This window comes from Antechinus flavipes, chromosome 1 (genome assembly GCF_016432865.1).
Source record: "Antechinus flavipes isolate AdamAnt ecotype Samford, QLD, Australia chromosome 1, AdamAnt_v2, whole genome shotgun sequence".
NCBI lineage: Eukaryota > Metazoa > Chordata > Mammalia > Dasyuromorphia > Dasyuridae > Antechinus > Antechinus flavipes.
In genome coordinates, this window is record NC_067398.1 from 308,592,248 (window position 1) to 308,614,873 (window position 22,626).

General features: G+C 36.3%; 1 protein-coding gene across 7 annotated transcripts in view; it reads right to left on the reverse strand.

Annotated features, from left to right (window-relative positions):
* Window positions 1–22,626, reverse strand: part of UBN1 (ubinuclein 1) — a 41,502-nt gene that overhangs the window by 5,173 nt on the left and 13,703 nt on the right. For 2 of the 7 annotated variants that reach the window (XM_051964276.1, XM_051964287.1), the window contains exons 9-19: window positions 15,722–15,816; window positions 14,139–14,268; window positions 13,808–13,926; window positions 13,439–13,567; window positions 13,125–13,268; window positions 12,150–12,200; window positions 12,014–12,056; window positions 9,580–10,809; window positions 8,624–8,876; window positions 8,252–8,341; window positions 98–2,602 (exon numbers count right to left, since the gene is read on the reverse strand). In XM_051964276.1, coding sequence (XP_051820236.1) covers window positions 2,550–2,602; window positions 8,252–8,341; window positions 8,624–8,876; window positions 9,580–10,809; window positions 12,014–12,056; window positions 12,150–12,200; window positions 13,125–13,268; window positions 13,439–13,567; window positions 13,808–13,926; window positions 14,139–14,268; window positions 15,722–15,816 — 2,337 coding nt within the window. In that variant the 3' untranslated portion in view covers window positions 98–2,549. Of the gene's footprint in view, window positions 1–97; window positions 2,603–8,251; window positions 8,342–8,623; window positions 8,877–9,579; window positions 10,810–12,013; window positions 12,057–12,149; window positions 12,201–13,124; window positions 13,269–13,438; window positions 13,568–13,807; window positions 13,927–14,138; window positions 14,269–15,721; window positions 15,817–22,626 lie in introns of those variants that run through there. The other 5 variants (XR_007948040.1, XR_007948041.1, XM_051964303.1 and 2 more) reach the window with 5 other exon arrangements.

Here is a 22,626-nt window from a genome sequence, read left to right on the forward strand (position 1 = left end):
TTGTTCCTAAAAGATCAATACCTTTAGAATCACTCATGGGGGGAGGAAGAGACACTAAGTTATCTATTTGATAAAATAGGAAAAATGAGAAAGAATGTTTTGGAAACTTTGAAACAATTTATTGAGTTGCTTTATACAAGATTAACAATTTCCCCACCACCCCAAATACCAACAGTCCCTGCACAAAAGCTGCAGCCCCTTTTACACCAAAGAAACTGCCATACCCAGTAAGTGCTCAGAGACTCCCCTCACCAAAGGAAACATCTACAGCTGCTACACCCAGGACATATGGCCTGGGATGTTCCATCCATTTTCCATCCTTCCGCTACAGTGTCAGCCTGCAGCTCTGCCTTGCCATGGCTCTGTTTAATTCATTCACTCGTTCATTACCACAAGTAAAGCATAAACAAGAAAAAGAAATCCCACAGAATCCCCATCAAAGAAACATTTCCCTGAGGCAAGAGGCATCACTAGATTCCTAAAATGAGGGTATTCTGCTCCAGCTACAAACTCAATGGTATGTGGTACAGAGGGAGCACTGGCAGGAAAGCAAAGAGAGGGAGTGGAACTGGTACCTGGGAGAGCTCGTGGGAAGGGAATTCTGGAGAATCCCATTTGCTCAGAGTCTACTGATAACTGCCCTGTTCTGAGCTCAGCAATACAAATCTCATCTTTGGCTCTTTTGCTACTATCTAGGAATATTCTGTAAACAAACTGGAAATACAAGTTTCAATTAAAAAAAATATAATAAAGTGATCTTAAGGAGTCGCTTAGCTTGAATTTGAAAGGTGTCTTGGGTTTGACCAAAGCAAATAAAATAAAAGTATGAGCAGAGGCCTACCAGTGCAGCTGAGGGAAGGTCTGTTGTTCCTAGATGCAAATTTGGGAAGGCTCTCAAGCCTTTCCCAGAACAAAGGATGAATTATTGATAGTTTGTACACTGTAATTTGGAAGCTTTAAGAATGAATCTAAATAAAGGAAACCTGGAAACAACTTAGTGTTTTCACAAAATGTGTACAATCAATTTCAATGCCACAGATAATGCTGTTCACACTGAACTTATCTGACTTATAATTCAGTCTGAGTAGCCAGTTCAAACATACCTTGTAGCACAAATTTCACAGGAATAAGAAAGCACTTTTAAAATTCTTGCAAAACAGATAGTAATTAAGTGTGAACAGGTTGGCAATTTGGGAACTGCTCTTCTAGCTATATACCCAGTTCTAGCTGGTGCCTAACCATCTGGCCTTTGATTGACTCTCCAAACCTAACTGCATATTACCCTTAAAGTTAATGCATAGTCCAATCAATTACCTGGAGAGTCTCCAGGATTTTGAAGCCTGTGTCCATTAAATGAACACTAACGAAGTCTTTTATTGAAGTTCTATGACTGCTGATTTCTAGGAACAAAAAAAAAAAAAAAAAAAAATGGAATGTATATCAGTGACTCTGAACTCACGTTTACCCACAGAGATGAAAATTCTGATCAAGAATGGCTTCTGGGCCCTAGAACCCAAATATATATATATATATAAATGCTGAACTGGTGCTCTTCCTGGATTTGGAACCAAGCTTTCAGGAACCAAATCACCTTCAAGTCAGGACAGTGCAGCTTTCAATGTGCAATCATGAAAAGCTCAATTAAATATAAACGGATATGTCTTAAATACAGAATTTTTTTTTTAAAAAAAATCTCTTTTCAGGAGCAGGTAGAGGGCTAAAATGGATGTGTTATTATTAAATTTTGCTCCACCATAAAGGCACTGGAATTATGTCTTCCTATACAGGTGACATGTGAAGAACAGTCCCATTCTATCCAATGCATTTAATGGTAATAATGAAAATTGAGCCAAAAAAATAATTTTGAAAATCCTATTACAATTGTTCCAATGCAATCTGCAGAGGTTTTTTCTATAAAGAGCTTCATTCTCATGTTCAGAAGGGAAATTGACCCCTTCCCTCCATCTCTCTTTGCACAATGAGCGTTATCAGATCTTCTTTATATAGTCACAAAGAGACAAAGCTAAATTTCTTCCCATTATGCTCCAGCATGGGTTTCTTCTTGTTGAGAATACAATTTAAAAATGAGGATACCATAACTGTCCCAATCCAGAGGCAGTGATCCTACAGTAGCTGGAACAAACCACCATTTTATGGACAGTCATGAGGTATGGTTAACTGTATACAGAGGTTCTTGGCAGATTTAAAATATAGATAAAAAATGGATCTGCCACCTTAATGGAATCATTACACACATATACTCTCATACCCCAAGTCCAGCATTTTCTCCTTTTTAGTATCTGCCACTTCAATCACTGTCACATGACATGGTTGTGAAGCACAGAGCACCATAAGCATCCCTAAAAGAGCACGAAGCTCCCACTAACTCCGAGGCATGTTAGAAGTGCCAAGAAACTCAGAGCTCACTCTTTCTCCAGCTGCTAGAAGAAACACAGTTGGCAGAAAGACGAATACAGTCAATATCCAGTCTTCAAGACCTACTCATTCAGGTTGTGCCTTGTTCTAAATTAGCTTTTCTTCTGCAGATGTCACAATTTCCGCTGTTGCACATTGGTCCCTTTCCCATGAAGTTGAGAAGCATCTAAAAGGAGACAGGCAAAAAAAGAAAAACATTTTAAGATATTTGATTTTCAATATGAGTGTTTAGTGAAAAAAAAATCACAAAAAAGTGCCCGAATTTTAGCCTCTTAGAATTCAAACAAGCTAAGAAATGAAATTTACTTGAAAATCTCTATTAGTAGCAGAAGTTACACTGAATACAGTAGTTCCGAGAACTATCAGAGAAATGAAGACAGGTGTCTTGAAGTACAAAATTCCCAAGAAATGTGACTTTCTATAGATCTAAGGTTATTACAATTCTCCAACTTCACCTACAGCCACCCCCACCCCCCCCTTAGGATGCTGGGATTCCACAGTGTAGGTATTAAGGCCAAAAGATCCTATTAAATGCAAAGTTTTAAATTGAAGTTCTTTTATTTTCAAAGTACTCTCAAGCTCCCATAAGGATGGAATAATAAAAGGTACTACAAATCACACTACATGAAGAAAGGTAAAGCAAAAAAATACCAAGAAAAGCAAATATACAAAAACATCAAAGCTAACATCAAAAAGATAGTTCTTAGTTTTAAATCATTAACAGCTTAGTCTTTTAATCTTAACATCTGTCTGAAGTGCAGAGGAAGAAAAAAACTTGCTCTTTATAAAAATATGCTAAGTCAAATATGTAATTCATTGATTTTTGTTCCACTTTAATCTTAGCTCCTACTAATCCTACTATCCCAACATAGAGATGAAAAGCTTCCTACAACTCATCAATTATTTGATTTCTCAGAATGAAATAATTACATTGTCCCCAAACAATTCAAGATTCCCATAATTCCCTGTTCCTTAAGTGTCATTTTATTTTATTTTTTTAAAGTTTAAGTCAGGGAGATATACAGTTCTCTAAATCATTCATCTACAGATAGGACTATATAGCTTGTGCACATATAAAAGCTTGTGCACAAGTTCACTGCTTTTTTAAAAAAAATTGTTTCTGACAGAAAAACACAAGCCCAACTGAAAAGCTCTGAAAAGCATCTCACTTTAAAAGCCAACTACCTGTTTTAAAGTCAGTCCTTATTAGATATTTGAATGTTCGTAGGTGCTATTCTTTCTATATTTCTACTATAAGGTAGTATACTAAGGAATTCACTCCAAATGAGGATCAGAAGTAGGAACTGGTGACAAATATGAAAATTTATCAATCATCTATCTAGCTATTTCAACCTTTTTTACCTGTTGTGAAATGTCAATTGCCACTTCACCTTTCACCATTTCTACCTCCTTCCCAAATCTCATGTTTGAGTCACTATCCAAGATGAAAAATCTTCTTCTACCATTACTTTCTATCATCCCTACCCATATATTTAAGAGCTACCCTCATAGCATCCCTTATCTTTCACTGTATCTTGTGAAAACACTGCTCTATTGCTGATATTTATCGGATAATTCATTTCGTTCGTTTTTCCACTTATCAGGAATCATCCTTCAGCAAAGTATTTCATGTCTAAGCCTACCTATCTTCTCAGGTACTGAGTATTCTTCAAGTACTCTCACGCATCCTACATTCTAGGACAGGAAGAAGAAGTATTTGCATACAATTTGCTCCCAATTACTACTTCCAGATCATTTCTTTCCAAACATCATTCATAGCCTCTCCTTCTTTAAGGATGACTCTATTCATTTATATTATCCTATTCAGATCTAGTCAGCTATCAATCTCTTAAGTCATTCTCCCTTTTTTTTTTTTCCAATAATACCTGTCTTTTCCATCCTGACAACCACAGGATGTTCTGGAATTTCAATCATAGAAGCTGATGTTTCTTCAAACACACTGGCTTCATTTACATTATCATCTTCAAGTCTTGTGACTTACATCTTCACTCTGCCTCACCGACATACAGGTTATACCTTTGATCTCACCACGATCTCCAATGTGCTATATTCTCCATGATGTTGGATGCTGAAATTTCTTCTCTCTGATCCTAACTTCCTGTCTTTCTATCTCTGTGCTCCTGCCTTGTTCCAAACCATCTTTACCATGCCTCTTAATTCCTTTATTTCTTCCCTTCTCAAGTTCCCTATATTCCATCTTATTCCCCTCAACCTCATCAAAAACCTTATTTCCCACATTCACGAATAAAGACTACCACAAGCTCTCTCTCTCTCCCCTGCTCTGTACCTCAGAATTCTTCCACATTTTCTATCCTTTCCTCCTTTGCTCCAGTCTCTAAAAAAGAAGTGACCCCTTTTCCTTATTGACTTAAACCCAATCAATCTAATTATACCCCTGATTATGGATTGATTGATCCCATCTCTTCTGGGTTCTTATGGATATTTCCCCTCCAAACATTTCAATGTTTTCTCTCAATTTCAATCTTTTTTATTGTTTTCTTCCCTTGCCTACAAACATGACCAGGTCTCCCACATCCTTAAATTTCATTTGACTCTACTATACCTGCAAGGTACAATCCTATGTCTCTTCTCCTTTTCAAAGGCAAACTCCCATAATAAATTGTCTGCACTCATTGTATCTTTTTCCAACTGACCATCCACTTCTCAAATCCTTGTAATATGGTTTCTGACACCTCTTGGCTACTGAAATTTTTCTTTCCAAAGTTATCCATGTCAACTGATAAATCTACTGGTCTTTTCTTAGTCTTTATTCTACCACCTCTCTGTTGCTTTTGTATTTGACCATTCCCTCTTTCTGTACATGTATAGCTTTCTTAGACCCTCTACCTGATTGGGCATTCCTCAGCCTCTTTTGTTGGATCATCATCCATTTCTGTCTACTAAACATGTAAGAATTGTCTTGAACAATTCTGTCCTGGGATCTTTTTTTTTCTTTGTTTTCTTTTGATCTCAACAGCTCCCAAATGGTTTTCTCTCAATACAGATGATAAATCTTTACACCTACCTCTAATCCCTCTCTTGGATTCATGAATCAAAAATTGACTGTCACTTCCATCTGGATTTCCCAGCATCTTCAAAGTAGTGTTTGCAATGGAAATCAGCTCCCTCCTCCTAAACCTGAATCTCTTCTAAATACTCTATACTTCTGTTACAGATACAACCGTCCTCCCAGTAAAGCAGATTCACAAACTTAAAAGTCATCCTTGATTTTTCTCTCCATGTTCCATAATCTGATGTGTTGCCAAGTAGGGTCAATCCTGTTATTTAACATCTCCCTGTAATGTCTCCCCAAGCTGTCAATCATTCTCCTTCCCTACTGACATGAGAGAGGCCCTTATCACTTCTCATCTGTACCTCAGCAATAGCCTTCTAATTAATTTCTCTGATTCAATTCTCCCATCTTTCCATCTGAGGATCTAGACATCCGCTAAGTCAACAAGTTTAATAATACTTCTAACTGTTCAAAAATCCTGTGTTGCTTCCTATTATTTCTAAGGACAAACTATAGGCTTCTCAGTCTAATATTTAAAAATCTTCCAAAATACAATTCCCATCTTTCCAAATTTTATTTCATATTACTCTCCAGTGTACTGTATGTTCTAGCCAAAATGGCTGTTCTCCAGAATCAACATTACATCTATCTCCGTGTCTATCTATTCATATGGTATTCACCTATGTCTGAAATGTACTCACTTTTCTATCTCAGCTCAGAACTTCCAAGTTCCCTCCTCCAAGGCTCAATTAAAGATGCCACCTCTTCCAAAAAGCATCTTCCAATATCACTAATAGTTTACTTCCCTTGCCTCAAATTACCTCGAATTTACCTCTCTTATTTACATTTCAAATCCCGGCAGAAAATAAATTCCCTACGGGCAGGAACTGTTTTGTTTTTGTCTTTTTATCTCCAGGGTTTAGAACACTTAATAAATGTATACTGGAATCAAAAGGAAGGGAAGTACCCAATTACAGAGGGCTTCAAATGCCAGGCTTAAGTAAATAAGTTTTTTGAACTTAGCCTTTATGTGGTAGCAACTGTTAATAACCCTGGAGTTATCTTCATCTTTCCATTCTCTGTCACTTCCCATATCTAGATTACCAAATCTTGCTGATTCTACCTCCATAAAACTTTTTGTTTCCATTCGCTTTTCTCAAACTATATGGCTACCAAAGTCAGGCCCTTATTACCTACACCTGTATTGTTTGTCATAGCCTCTGAATTGGCATCCCTGCCTATTACAAAGCCTGTTATAAACTGGTTCCAACCTGCCTTTCCAATCTGATTTCCTATTATTTCTTCTTCAATGCTCTAAAGTTCAGCCAAACTGGTCTGCTTTTCTTTCCCATAGACTAATTTTCATATTTTGCCTCTGTCCCTATGCACAAGCTGCACCTTCACATCTGGAATATATTCCCTCTTCTTACCGATTAGAATTTCTGTCTTCCTGCAAAACTCACAGCTCAAGTGCTACCTCCTTAAGTGAGACTTTATTGATTCTTTCAATTTATTAAAAGGTCTTCCCTACAAAATTACTTTGGGGTGACACATATCTGTGCATATTTTTCCTCCAAAGTGGAATGCAAGCTCCTTACAGAGTAGACTCTAATTTGGTAAATTTAAGACAGATCTTATTAAGATTCCCATGCAATTGTCCATGAAGATGGCAATGAGGATCTGTATTAGAATGGTGACAGAATAGAGGAGAGGAATCTATAATATAACAGAGATAGAACAGATAGGATGTGGAACTGAATGCTTGGGAGAAATGAGAGGGAAGAATCAAAGATAAATACCAAGGTTGTGAAAATTAGAGTAGGTAAACAGTGATAAAACTGACAGAAATAGTCAAGTCAAAAGAAAGGGCAGGTAAAGTATCAGGGTATATATGGTAAATTCAGTTTTGACCATGGTGGTTTGATATGCTGGGTAGAGAGTTTTGCTAGCTTTAGGAGACTTGGGAGTCTATAGCTCAAGAAAGAAGAGAATAATATGCAAATACATATATGTGGAAATAACTAGTGTAAGGATGAAAATTGAAAAGGTAGGCATAAATGAGATGATCAAGAAAAAAAGAGCATAGAGAAAGAAGAAAAGGAGGCTAAATATAGAATTTTGGTCAAACCCACCTTAAGGGATCAGGAAGAGGATAAAGAGTCATTAGGAATGTCACCTCTTATTAAACCTAGGCACAGAAAGCTCTTAACAGATGAAGTATAGATGGTATTTGCAGACAGGCCTTAGGAGATTTGCCATGACCTTACTGGCCCCTATGGGGATAGTGCACTGCCTCCCCTTCTGTTCTACTGAAAAAAGCAAAGGAAAAAGTTGAGATGAGTTCCCAGTGCTCCATGGAGCACCTCTACTTTTAACAAAGGCAGCCTTGTCTTTTACTAAAGCCCAAATTCTAATGACCATTTCATAAATGAATGTATAAGTATTAAACATTTAACCCAAAGCATAAGGCTAAAAGTGCATCAAAAACAAATATAATTTCATCAAATTATTCCATGGAGCATTTATAAGGAGTAATAGGAAAAAATTATAAGACCCTTTAACCTTTATATTTATACTCTAGTCACTCTCATCCACAAGGCCAGTAAAATGCCAGTAAAAAAGAGCTTCTGAAACCCTAGTAATCTTTTAATAAAAATAGCAGAAATCAAACCAGTGAAGACAAGGTAAAGACAGTGTTTTGGCACCAGACAAGGGGTGTAAAGGGTGAAGGATAAGAAATGATTCACAGTGGTCATGGCAAACAGACTATCTGACAATTACCTGGCAGACTCTGCGGAATATGGGTAGACAAGGCAGAGTGTGGGAGAGGCGCTGCATGGTGCGGGCTGGAGTGCAAGCCAGCCAGAAGACCTAGAGAGAAAAACAAAGAAAGGAGGGGGAAGAAAAGAACAAACACACACATTGAAGACGGAAAACAGAAAAGTGGCAATAGCTGTCGAGAGCCCAGAACAAACCTAATGGGCCACTTATGAGTGAGAAGCCCAAAATCCAAATTAGCAAAGTTCTCAAAGTAACATCCCCACAGTCACACACCTGAGACACAAAACATATGAACACAATAACAAACTCATTTGTTATAGACATTGAGCTGCACCTTTTGGACTTCCAAAAGTGGAAAAAAGAAGCACTTACTGTGACTTAGGCCATGGTGGAAAGTTCCAGGGGCAGGGCCTGTAACAATGGCATCCTTGGAGACTCCTGCTTTGGGAGACGAGTCTGCACTAAAGGAGATCACATGGAGAGGAAAAGTGTGGAGAGGAGATAAAATCCCCAGTGGTGTTGAGTTCAGGCCTCCGGACAATTTAGAACTACTGGACTTATAGGATGGTGACAGTACACTTAAGGAAGAGGAGCTGGTTAGCAGTACAGCTCCACTTGTTCCTTTCTGGGAAAGGAAAATAAAAAAGGTTAAAAGTTCAGGTAGTTAACAGTTTTCTCTCTTTCTCTTTCTCTCATATACAGAGTGACATAAATACACAGACTTCCTATACATGAGTAAACGCAAATATAAATGATCTCTTCTGTTCTTTGACCCTAATTCCAAAGCCCAGCCTCATAAATCCTAAACAAGATTTAACAGTCTAATTCAATCAATCATCCCTCATTGTACTACAGATTGTTTTGATCTATTCAATAGAATTAACACTATATACCATAAATATTTTCCTAGGAAAAGTTTTCCACTTAACTAATGATTTCAAAAAACAAGCTAAACTTTTTTCTCCATATGTTTTGGCATAAGAATAATCTATGTAATGAACAACTGCTGGCTCTTCACATTATGCTACTCAGTCAGAAAACCAAGTTCAGTTTTTTATTAGCAAAACTAACCTCCCCTCAACTCCCCAAAGAACCTCAAATTACTACCTAGAATCATACAAAGTTTCAGTTGCTTAGTTTTAGGGAGTCCTTAGAATTGCTGCCACTCACAGAAGCAACCACTGTAACAATACAGAATTATAATAACATCAATGCATAGTCTTCTCCAGGGGATTTCTGAAGCCAGTTTACTATCACATAACCAACTCAGATAGATTGGCATAACAAGAATTGTTTCTCTAAAAATATTGGGAAAAACTAATACTCACCGGCAAGGAGGTAGATGATGTTGCACTACTAACCACGGCTGGCTTAAGGGAAGAGGTCAATAATTTGGCCACCCCCTGTGTCCCACCACTAGAATCTCCATTTGGGCCACCAGGAGGCGCCACTAAAGTCAGCTTTTGAGAAACTGGAGGTTTCTTCAATGTATTACTTTGTACTGGACGGCTGGAAGGCTGGCTAGAAGAGGAAGCCTGTATACCAGAGAGTGAACTTCCAGATGCAGAGCTCTGAACTGAAGATGCTCCAGATGAAGAACTGCTAGAAGAAACCCCATGTTTAGAGATAGAGCCAGCAACAAAGGGAGACTTGTAAGATTGTCCTGAAGAACTGGATGAATGCTTCCCTGTATAACCCAAAGAAGTTGTAGAGGAGCCAGGGCTCTTATGAGTATTACTAGAAGATGGGTTGCTACCCGAAGAAGGAGGTGCTGAAGAGTGGAAGCTTGGAGCTTTGGTCGAAGTCTTGACCTGTTGGAGAAGGGATCGCTGGGACAGAGGGGAGGCAGCCTTTGGGCTCTGGAGCTTATTGACAAATGGAGCTGGAGATGTGAAGCTTTTCTGCTGCTGACTACTTGAGTGAAAAACTTTAACTTGGGGGGTGGGCACCAGAGGTGATGTTTGTGATCCATGAGATGTCCGTGGCAAATTATGGTGCTTAAGTTTAGACTGGTGTGCTTCGGACAAGGTTTTACTGGGAGAAGCCTGGCAAGAGAGCTCTTTGTAACTACAATTATCTGGTTTTTTCTCCTGAGAAGACTGCCCCAGTGCCAGTGCCTGTTCAGCCAAGAAATTGAGAGGTGACTGTAGTGAGCTAGCAGGTGATGGAGCAGAAGAATTGGACTTAGGAAAATGTCTTTTTTCCTCAGAACTTGTAAGACCTGTTACTTTATCTGTAGAAGTCTTTGGGGGTGCATGAAGAATGAATTCAGGACTTCCACTTGTTCTGCTGTTCAATGCAGCCAGTTCCTTAGACACTGCTTCCAATGAAGAGGCTGGATTATGAATTAAGTCCTCATCCAGTGAGTCCTCCAGGTTAAAAGAAGCAGGATTAGCAATATTGCTGGATGTTTGAGAAGTACCCAGAGATGACAACTCCCTGGCTGGAGCACCAATGCTCACACCCATTCCCTGATGCTGCTCTGAAGACAAAGTAATGGAGCCACTGGATTGTCCCAATGAAACTGATACCTTTTTATCAGGTTTGGTGGAAGAATCCTAAAATAAATAAATGGATGAATGAATGGAATATTAATAATTAGAAATTATTAAATATTCCTTGGAAAAAAGAGTCAATCAACTAGTTATGCTTCTCTATGTGATGAGAAATGAAAAAGAATATAGATTTCACACTTTTCTAACATCTGGCTGGGATTCTGTATATTCATGTATGTTTCACTATGGTATGGTATAATGGACAGACTAAAATCAAGTGGAATTTGTAATCAGGTAGTTATATAATCCTGAACAAGTCATTTAACCTCTCGACTTCAGTTTCCTCATCTGCAAAATGAGAATTATAAAAGTTCCTCCTTCAGAGGCTGTCAAATGAGAATATATTTAAAAAGTTTTTGAAAATTTAAAGCCATTTATATGTCAGCTATTATACTCTCTGACCCTGAAAAACAAAAGATATTTTCAATTTTTTCCTAATTTTTAAATTTACTAAATGTTTGTGGACTAACTAAATGGCTCAGTAATTATTCCAAATTTAACTTTTTTGCTTTATATCTTACTCATGGTATGACTAAATTTATATATATCCTTAAAATTTGCAAAGCACTTTATTCACAATCCTATAAGTATTATTCCTATTGTACACAGAGAAAATTAAAGCCAAATGAAATGATTTGCACAATTAATAGATATAAGTACCTCCAGCTCAGGCCTGACTCTAATATTCTTTCTCTATACCTCAGTGCCTCTCAAAGAGAGTCACATGTGTTCCTTATAGTCTACTTAGAGCTCAATAAATTGAAAAATGGTATATTTTGAAATATTTTAGTTTTTAATCCTCCATTCTACTACAGTTTTAACATAATGAACCAACTTTTAAATGGCCAAATCAATTCCTAGGTGTAGAACAAGGACTAACATTTGAATATGTCTTCAAAGGACTTTTAAATCTGATTATTTTATCTTTGCAGAAACCCTGTGAGATAAGTAGGACAGGTATTACTATTTCACAGATGGAAAAACTGAGATCCAGTGAAAATAAGGGAATTCTCTTAAATGCCTTGATTCCCACTAACAGGCATTTTTGATTGAATTATGCTATCTTTCAATACAACATCATAAGCTGTATATAAACATTCATCACCTTGAAGTACCAATTTTTTTGAGTCACAATATCACTCAACATGTGAGCCAATGAAGATAAGATGAAGATAAGAACAAAGAATATCACATGGTAGGAACTCACCTTCACTTTGACCTTGGCAGCAGTCATGACTTTCTTCTTGGCCCTATTAAAAAACATTAACACAAAAAAATGTTCAAAGAATAGCTACAGAAAACAACTGAAAGTAATCTAAGAAGTGAAAACATCAAACACTTACAAGATTGAAGTCAGGTGTCCATGTCCTCGCCTACTTTCCTTAAATAGAGTCCTGAAACAGACAATGGCAATAAGCAATCTGGTCTGGCAATTAGGTCTGCATGAAACTAAGAACATAAACTGACTAGGAGTAGGGATATCTTCTATTTTTCTTTCATTTTCACACAGCTGGCAGTTTGCATATAGTGTATGGTTAACAAATTTTGACTAATCAGTTGGATTGGTATCACATAAGACTGCAACTGTGCCAATTAAATCAACTCTGTAAAGGACAACTGTTGAACAGATTCCAATTCTTCCATTTTTTTTTCTGCAGGTAATACCCTTTGTTACTCTATTCTTTCCTTTTTGAAGAGAAAATCAATAGGTATCATCCACATTATGCCTTTTCCTGAAAATCTATACAGACATTAATTCTGAACATTTAAAAGTGAACTGTGAGAACACAATTTTCATATTACAGACAGGCTCAATATTTATTGAAATTTACATGCTGAATCAGGGCCATACTAGGATTATAATCCTGTCACAGAGAATGCTATATATGCTCCTTCTACCAGCTTGAACATTGTACCTTTCTATATCCTATTAAATATATTATACAGAGAGTATTTTTTAAAATTAAGATAAGTCTCCAAATAGAATTTTAAAAATACTCTAATTCTTATGCCCAGGCCTAGTATTTCTAGAGAAGTCTAAATGATGTTTAGAATATTAATCAAGATGAATATCTTTCCCATATGTCTATTCTAAGACACTGCTCAAAGAGAGAAAGGTAAAACTCACATTCAACCTACCTCAAAATGATAGAGGATAAAGAATAACCAACACAAAAGCTAACAGATAAGATACTTTGTTCTTTCCTAAAGAATAAAAAATGAATACTACAACTAAAAACTATTCTTCATGATTCAAACTCCATGCCATATCTCATCAGTAAATCTTGATATTGAAGCCTACACTCATTGTCCCTCACCTGGCCTGCATCCAGCCCTTGGGCCAGAGAGGTTTCACTTCAGCATCCAGAAAAGCTTTCACATAATCTTCCCAGGACTGGGCCTTGTTCCTCTCCAACTCATAGCCATCCAGTTTCATCTTTACCACATGGCAGAGCAACTCCCTGCAGCAGAGGCAGAAAGCAGACTTCAGGTCAGACTACAAAAAATGTTTCTTCAATGTTTCAAATACTTGTTCTCAGAAGCACTGATGAGGATGAATGATTCTAACCCATCAGATGCCATTAGAATTATACTCCACAAACTTTCCAACTGATTCAAAGTCTGGGCACACCTGATTTCATCATTCCAGTGGAATTTCTTCCTGGGTCCCATGATGCGTTTACCCCCTTTCTCTTCATCTTCCTCCTCATCAGAACAAATACGTTCTCTCTGGTCCTTGTCTTTCTCCTCCTCCAGCATCCTATAGGATGAATGTAATTGTTAAGTGGTACTTTAAGATCACCCAGAAGAACCACCTCCTCCCAGGGCCCCAAGATGACAATTATTAGCTCATACCAACCCCCAAAGTTAAAAAAGCTAAGCCAAGATTCATAGTCCCATTCAGAAAATACAAGCAAAAATCTTCAGAGATAGGACAGTGGAGTAAAGAAAATAAGAAAATAGAGAGCAAGGTAACACATAAGGAGAAGGGAACACTTACTTAGCAAACTTTGCTTGCGTATGTGCCTGGCACTCTTCTTGGTATTTGGCCATCTGCTCTGGCATTGCCCTGCCAATAGCTTCCTTAAGTTTCTGCAGAGGTTCTTTCAGACGCCCTCCCTGCAGAAAGCATTATACAAACTCTAGTTTACTATTAAGAATATTTCTCAGCAACAAGTTAAGTCACTGGCAATGCAGTAACAGATGTGGCACCTTAAAGTACAGATCTCAAATATGCTCAGAATTGGAGAAAAGCTACCCTTAAACAGCAGGAGCTAAAGCTCAGAAGTTGGCTACAAAGGCCACAATACTCTACCTCCAACATGACCCACCTGCTCGTAGAGATGAAGTTTGCGAGCACGTTTGACCAGGGTATCCTTGCTGCAGGGCAGGAATGAAGCAAGATAGGCATATACCCCAGAACGGATCTGGCTATTCAGCTCCCGAGACTGCAGCTCTATGCTGAAGAACAAAACAAAATGATCAATGGCCTGCAACTCACTCTAACGTATCTCATCAAATGACTACTATGGAAAAAAAATTCTGAGTAGTCAAGAGAAATGATAACTCAATCCATCCCAAACACTTGTCATAAAAAATTCAATGCAACACAACCTTAAAAATTCTTAAGACAAAAACAACTCCACAACCTCAGCAAGTTTTTTCTAATGGAATAACAACAAGTTATAAGACAAGTTTACCATTTCAAAAAACAACAAAAAGGGATGTCTAAAAAGAAAGACAAAGTCTAAGCAAAAAGTCTACTCCATTAGAAAAATTTTAAATATATAGCATTCTCCACAGAAGAAAAACCTAAGTTCTTAAAAGTTGAAAGTAATGACTTGCTTGTTGTCATACTAATTAAAAACATCACAGCACATTTTAGAAGCTTTCAGGTTCAATTTTCAGTTTTATTCAAGACTTTAAGTGCAGGGAAATCCTTATCTTTGCTATGCTTCAATTTCCCAACCTACATCAAAGAGAAAATACCTATCTTCTTCTTAAAATCCAACTTGGCCTATCCTCACATGAAGTGGGTTATGAAGTACAAAGCCCACTGAGCAATGCTAATTCCTAAATAATTTTCCTGAAAATTCCACTTCCTCAGAGTGATAAATATAAATCTGCAACGATCATTACAAAATCACAACAAATTTCCAAATGGAAAGCAGCCGGTCTTTTTCTATGCCACAATAAAACTGTGAGAAGGGGTGGGAAGCTGCCAACTATACAATCAAAGTCAACAATAAATATACCTCTTCGTTAAAAAGAAAAAAAAATCAATCTAGAGGATGATGCTGATGATCTGAAAATCAATTCCTATAGGGAACAAAAGAAAAAAGAAAAAGAATTGACAAGAAGACTTTGATAAGTGACCAGGAATGGTCCTCTGGATAGAGGAAGTACTCTCAGTAACTTCATCAGGGTGATATTCAATCTTGTTCTTCTAAATTCAAGGTCTAGACTCCCAGAGAGACTTGACAGAAAAGGAAAAAAAAAAAAAAAAAAAGCATGTCCTCTTCTGATCCCAGACATGCCAAGAGACTTGGAAGCTTTTAAACTAGAAAAAAGACCTTCTATCAGTAGTCTGTGACTACCACATCCACAGTATGCTCCTATAATGAATGCCTTTTACCAGGAATTAAAAGAAAAAAAAAAGTGGGCCCTGGAGTATAGTTACTTGGAGGCAGAGAAATCAGCTTACAAACACTGCTGTTGAACAAAAACACCACCAAACCAATTCAATTCTTTTTCACTTTTACAGTTTTATCAAATTCCTTTCAGTTTCAAGTCAATTCTTTTGGCCCAAGAACATTATTCCTATTCCTGAATCTCCCAAGTCTTGCTCCATTCAAACACATTCAATAAGTGAGGAACACATACAAATAAGTAAAAAAAAAAAAAAAATACTCACTCTAGCAGGATGCCATTAATATCCTGGGTGAAGAATCTCTGTTTGCTCTCTCCATCTGCAGCTCTGGCAGCCTGGTTCACATTAGACAGTAATATCTGTTAGTGTACAAACATATACACACATTCATACATATACACATATACACACACACACCCAAAAGGGCACAAGAGAAAGCAATCTTTTAAGAGGAATAGACTAAGCACCAACAAATTTCAACAATTAAATCCTTTATTCTATTCTATCCTATGTTCAAAAAAACAAGGTATATCAACATCCTCCACAGAAGATATACCCAAAGTTCCTTTTAAATACCCATGCATTGCATTCTTGGACTCGAAGCACTGATAAAACTAAAGCCAAGCCAGTATAGTAAACTACAGAAAGTTCTCCTTAAACCAATACAGTACAAAACTGGTTCCTATCATTTAACATATCTAGTTAAGAAATGACAAGAAATGTTTACAATGATGATCTTTCAAGGTCCTAAAGTACTTGGTTTAATTTTAATGGGGTATATATCATATTAATTCCAGGCCTGAAAGCATGAATTCAAATTCAGTCTAAGAAACTAGCTACATGACCCTAAGTAAGTCACTTAAACCTATTTCCTTTAGTTTCCTTATCTGTAAAATGAACTAGAGAAGGAAATGGCAAACCACCACAGTATTTTTGGCAAGAAAACCTTCAAAAGGGGACACACATAGTTGGACAACAAATCATAATATGAGCATTTTTTTAAAAAATTAGTAACCTAAACCTAAGAGCAGCTAGGTGGCATACTAGGTAAGAGTGTTAGGTCCTGGAGTCAAGAAGATTCATTTCCTGAATTCAAATCTGGCCTTAGCCACTTACAAGCTTACACTTACTACTCAGATACTACTGAAAAACATCTGAATCATAACAATCTATACTCATAACATCCTATTATCTGACTAGGCCATTAAATAGGGATATTTTTCTCTTCCCAAAAATATCACTCAGGACCACGATATAATATACTCCAAATCTGAATTTATTTTGTGCATACTTAAATGTCTCTCTCCACAGAACCTAAGTTTCTGAAGGGAAGGCAGATTAAGATTTTATTTTTCTCCAGTAGATACTTGGTTCCTTGCATGTAGCATATACTTAAATGCTTATTGGGGGCAGCTGGATAGTGTAGTGGATAGAGCAGCGGCCCTGAAGTCAGGAGGACCTGAGTTCAAATCTGGCCTCAGACACTTCACACTTCCTAGCTGTGTGACCCTGGGCAAGTCACTTAACCCCAATTGCCTCAGCAAAAAAATAAATAAATAAATAAAAATGCTTATTAACATAGGCAATACAATGGGGGCAGGTGGAAAGAGTACTAGATTTGCAATCAAAAGAACCTAGTTCAAATCCTAGTTGTCATTTAGCATATATGTGGCCTTCAAAATAGTCATTCAAATTCTCAAGTCTGTTTTCAATCAATCAATAAATATCAATAAAGTACTTGCTATGTGCCAGGCACTATGCTTATAATAGATGAAGATAAAAAAGGAGGCAAAAGATAAGTCTCTGCCCTCAAGGATCTCACAATCTAATGGAGAAAACAATATGCAAACGTGTGTGTGTGTGTGTGTGTGTGTGTGTCTGTGTGTGTAAAATCAAGGTCTATACAGAATAAATAGAAAATAAATAACAGAGTTAAAGGCCCTGAAATTAAGAAGGAGTTGAGAAAGGTTTCCTGCAGAAGGGGGAGGACTTAAAGCCAAAGAGGTCAATAGTCAATGCAGAAAAAAAAGATGTGTTCTAGGCATGAAGAACAGTCAAGAGAAAATGCTCAAAAGCTGTGAAACACTGTCTTGATGGTAAATCCAGGAGACCAGTGTCACTGGATCTAAGAATATAAGTCAGGGAGAAAGGTTTAAGAAAAGAAAGATTGGAAGAGACTGCTAAGTTATGAAGAACTTTAAACATTATTGATAATAAGCCATTGGGATATGGATATGATATGATCAAAATTGTGCTTTAAAAACATCACTTTAGAGGCTAAATGGAGGATGGATTGGAGTGGGGAGAAGACTTGAAAACAGGCAGATTCATCATAATCCAGGTATGAGACGATAAGGTCCTGCACCATACTGGTGGCAGTTTTGAAGGTGAAAAGAAGTATAATTGACAGATACTGTATTGATTTGTCTTGACTGGAATAACAATGAAGAATCCAGAATGGGCCTTAGGTTTCAAGGAGCAGAGAGGACAGTGTTGTCCTCTATATTAATAGGGAAAGTAAATGGATAGATAGAGGGTTTGGGGAGAGAAGATAATTACTTTTTGCACATATGTAAGATATCTAGTGGATATCCACAGTTCTAGATATCTAGGCGGTTAGAAATTTGAGAGTCAGCAGAGAAAATGGGGAAGGAAAGACAGATTTGCAAATCACTAGCATAGAGATGGTAACTAAATCCATGGAGCTGATGAAATCACCAAGTGAAGTAGAGGGAAAAGAGAGCCCAAAACAGAACTCTGACACAGAGTGTGATCTGGAAGAAGATCCAGAAGAACGCAGACAAGATGTCAGGAAGAAAGAAAACCAACAAAAAATGGTATTTGAAAAGTCTAGAGAGAAGTACCAAGAAAAATGTGATCAACAGCATCAAAAGCTATAGAAATGTCAAGGAGCATAAGGACAAAGAAAAGACCATTGAATTTAGCAACTAGGAAACTATCATTTTTGGAGAGAACAGTTCAATGGCATGATAAGTCTGGAAGCTGGAGTATAAGGGATTAAGAAAAGAAAGGAGAGGGGAGACACTTATTACAGAATGCCTTTTTGAAGAATTTAGCTTAAAAAGGCAGAATATAGGATTGATAGTAGAAATTAAGTTTTATTTTGCAGGGAAAATATGGGTATATTTGTAGGCAATAGGAAATGAGCTAGTACAGAAAAAAAATGAGAGTGGGAATGGCAGAGATAGCAATCTATTAGAGCAGAATGGATGATTCGATCTAGTCCATTCCACCTGAACAAGTAAACATGGTAGCCTTAGGAAGGAATATGGCCACTTTATCATGGGAGGCAAGGATAAAGAAGAGAGTTGCAGAAGATAACTAAGTATTAGGAGATGAGGAAGAGGAGAGAAAAAAGAATTTACAATGAATAGCTTCAATTTTTTTCTGTAAAATATGGAGCACAGATTCTCAGCTGAGTGTGTGAAAGGAGGGCTTAGGTGATTTGAGGAGAGATGAATAGGTTATGGAGAATAGGATAGTGAGTTCATGAAGGAAGTATAGTATAAACTGCCTGGTGGTAAGGGAGAGGCCTAGTTTTCACATTTGGAAAATAAGGAGGTTCAATTAGATGACCTCAAAGGTCCCTTCCAATTCTGATTCTATAAGGTCACAGTATAAACCAGGAGAAACCTATACTGCAAAGATTAATGCACAAACCCAACTGAGGCCATAAAGAGAGGGAGAAAAACACTTTCTGAAATGAAAAAACATTACAAGATTGAAGCATACTATTTTTCACTTTTTGAATTTTTTAATGGGTGTGGGGAATTTTTTCCCTTTGGGTCGATCCTTGAGTCTTCTTTCATACAACTTGTCTAATGTGGTAAAATGTTTTACATAATTGAACATGTATAACCTTTATCAAATTGCTTACAATCTCAGGAAGGGAAGAAATGAGGTAGGAAGAAAGAAAATTTGAAACTCAAAAATTTTTTTAAATGGTGTGAAAAATTGTCTTTACACATAACTGGGGAAAAAATGAAATATTTTAAAAAGAACACTACAAGATTTTATATATAGCTAATTAGTCACCAAGGGCTGATATAGTATAGTCAAAGAAAAACTTCTGTTAACTAGGAAATTATATCAGAGTGGACTGTCACTGCAGTACAATGAAGAAATAATTCTTCTAAAGGAAGAGGTCAGAAACATGGAATCCAGAATACAAAGTAGACAAATGGTATTCCCAAATGCTAAGATTTTTAAGAAGGGAAAGTGTGACTTGAAGTCAGAAAGACTTGGGTTCAAAGTCTATCTCCAGACATTTATTTACTAGTTATATAATTGTTGGATAAGTCACTCAAGACTCAAGTTTCCTTAACTTTAAAATGGGGCTAATAATTGCATTGACCTCTTAGAAGAGTTGTGAGGATCAAATGAGTAAAGTGCTTCGCAAACCTTAATGCATCAATGTTAAAAAGAAAAGAACAGAGATGGAACCAGTAATCCCTTTAAATATGCACCTGTTATTCAGTTTATGGTCTTAGAAAATTGCCTGGAGAACTGAGAGATTATATCATTTGCCTAAGATCATATAGATATTAAATATGGGTCAGGGATAGGACTTGAACACAGGTCTTTTTGATTACAAGACTAGTTTTCTATATACTATGTGCCATGCTTCCCACACATCTCAATGTTATCATTAGTAATAATAGTTATTTGATTCATTTAATCCACCATTATCTAATAAACTTCTGACACTTCCTGCTTTCTATCTTGATACTTTTATCCTACAAAAACTGTAGCTGTAATTTGTAGAGGGGTAAATTATTCATTCCATATAGTTTAGGTTTATTTCATTAGTTAATAACCAAAAAGCAACTTCACCATAGAATTTTTATTAATGTCTCTCCAAATCAACTTTAACAACTATTTTCCAACTATATTTTCTAATCACTTGTATTTTTCAGTATTGCCCATCTCTTATGATGACTTTTGAAAGATGAATGAAACTTTATGGACTTTATTTTTACCTTTAGGCTTTAATTTCTATCTGTAATTGGTAAATGCTTGTATCTACATATTTGTGTGCATTTGAGAGAGGAATTAATTCATTAAAGGCACCAAAATTAAGACAGATCCCTAAGTTTTTGAAGAACCAAATTTTCCCCACAAGTGTATATAAATGGACAAACTTTCAATAACCTGGAAAAATATTCAGAATTTACTTTAACTGTATGATTTCAGGTTACTCATTTTAGGAAATACTAGTTTCAATATGGACAGCCACACTTCTAAGAAATCTATAAGCTTTTATAATTAACTCCAAGCAATAGCGTTTTTCTGATGCTCACTTTCATTTGTGCTCAGAACAAAAACTTTTAATTCCTTTGTTTCCTCCTGAGATTTTTAACATTGATGCTAAATTCAAAAGTCCAATAAGACCCTGGGTCACATGAAAGTACAATGTGGGAGAACTGCCAACATTACCCAAGAAGACAGCCTGAATTATCCTTAAACCATTGTTTTCTTCTTCTCCGAACATTCTAGCAACAATTAAGGGGGCTTTGCCAATAAAGTGGAGCTGATATAGTTAAAATAAATTGAATTAAAAAGTAAAAGATCATTATCTCAAAATATCTGGATTCAACAGGATACATGAATTGTACAGAATCAACACTGAATCTACCTTTTTCAGCTATACAGAATCAATAGTCAAATTTAACTAAAGAACTTTTACATCTACCTCAGATGGAAACTGAGAGCAAGTTAAGAAGACTGTATGTAATAAAGATTACAAAAATGTGCCATGCTTTTCCCTTAATAATCTTTAAGTTGTCCAATAAACAACTTTTTAAAATTTCTGTGCTCTAGTTTGCTCATTAAATTAAAGCAACTTATTTAATTCTTGCCAAGACTATTTCCCATGAATCAATAACTACCTCACATTATTCAGTCCTTTAATGTCTGCAAAGCACTTTACTGAAAAAACAGACCTGTAAAGCAGGTGGTACAGTAATTATTCCAATTTTATAAAAATGAGGAAAGAGGTTTAATACAAATTGCTTGAGGGCAGATAGTTCCGCTTTAGTCTTCTCTCAGAAATATAGCAAATAAAGGGGAGTAAGTTATTTCCTTTATTTATTCTATATTTTAGACAAATTGGCCTACTTATTATTTCCCTACAGACATTTATTTCATCTCCATTTCTATGTCTTTGCTCAGACTTTTACATCTACCTTAGGTAGAAATGTCTATGCCTAAAATATTTTCCTACTTCGCCTCTACTTCTCAAATGCTGAGCTGTAAAAATGTCTTCTTTCCCAATTCATGATCTCTTTCCAGTCTTTGCTACACACTAGAGATATTTTTTAAGTGGTGCTATAAGTACCAAAGTAGGAAGTGAACCTACTATCTATCAATATTTATAGCAAAAGATAACTCTGACCAAGCTACCTGGAATTTTCCTCACAGCAATATAACTAATATACATCAATCAGATTATGAATTTTCTTTGGCCAAGTCTAAGAATAAGCCAAAATACTACAGCAAAAGTAAAAGTAACAAAATAACTCATAAAATTACTAACATATTTATAAGTAGTAAACTTCTTAGGATCAACAGATTAAGATCAATGCAAAAATGCAATGTCTGTTTCAATATCAGAAATCATGTATCATATGGAAAAGGTTTATAAGCTGGGAAGGTCAGAGAATCATAGAATCTGAAATTAATAGTGGTTTTAGATGCCATCTAATCCAAATTCTATCATTTTACAGATAATTAGAACCATGTCTGTGAACATCAATTTGCCTCATCTAAATCTAACATCCCATTTAAAACAGAGAGGTCTCCAATTTCCTAAAGTAAGTTTCTTTGATCAAAGGTAGAGAAAAAACTGAAATTCCTGGAGTTTTTATTTCAGATTTGCAAAATTAAATGTCATCATATCAAAATGAGTCTCTTCCTTTCACCTCCTCACCATCAGGGCACAACCAACCACATTTTAATGTAGAAAAAATACTCTATAAACCTTAAAAGTACCACATGTAAAAATTAGTGATTATTTTCTTAATGTTGTCAATCTCCATTCTATCACCAATATACATAAACAAGAACCAAAAAGTAACCAACAATTTAAGATAACTTCATAATAAGTTTACTCACACAGCCTTCTTCTAAAAAACTGTTTCCTGTACTAT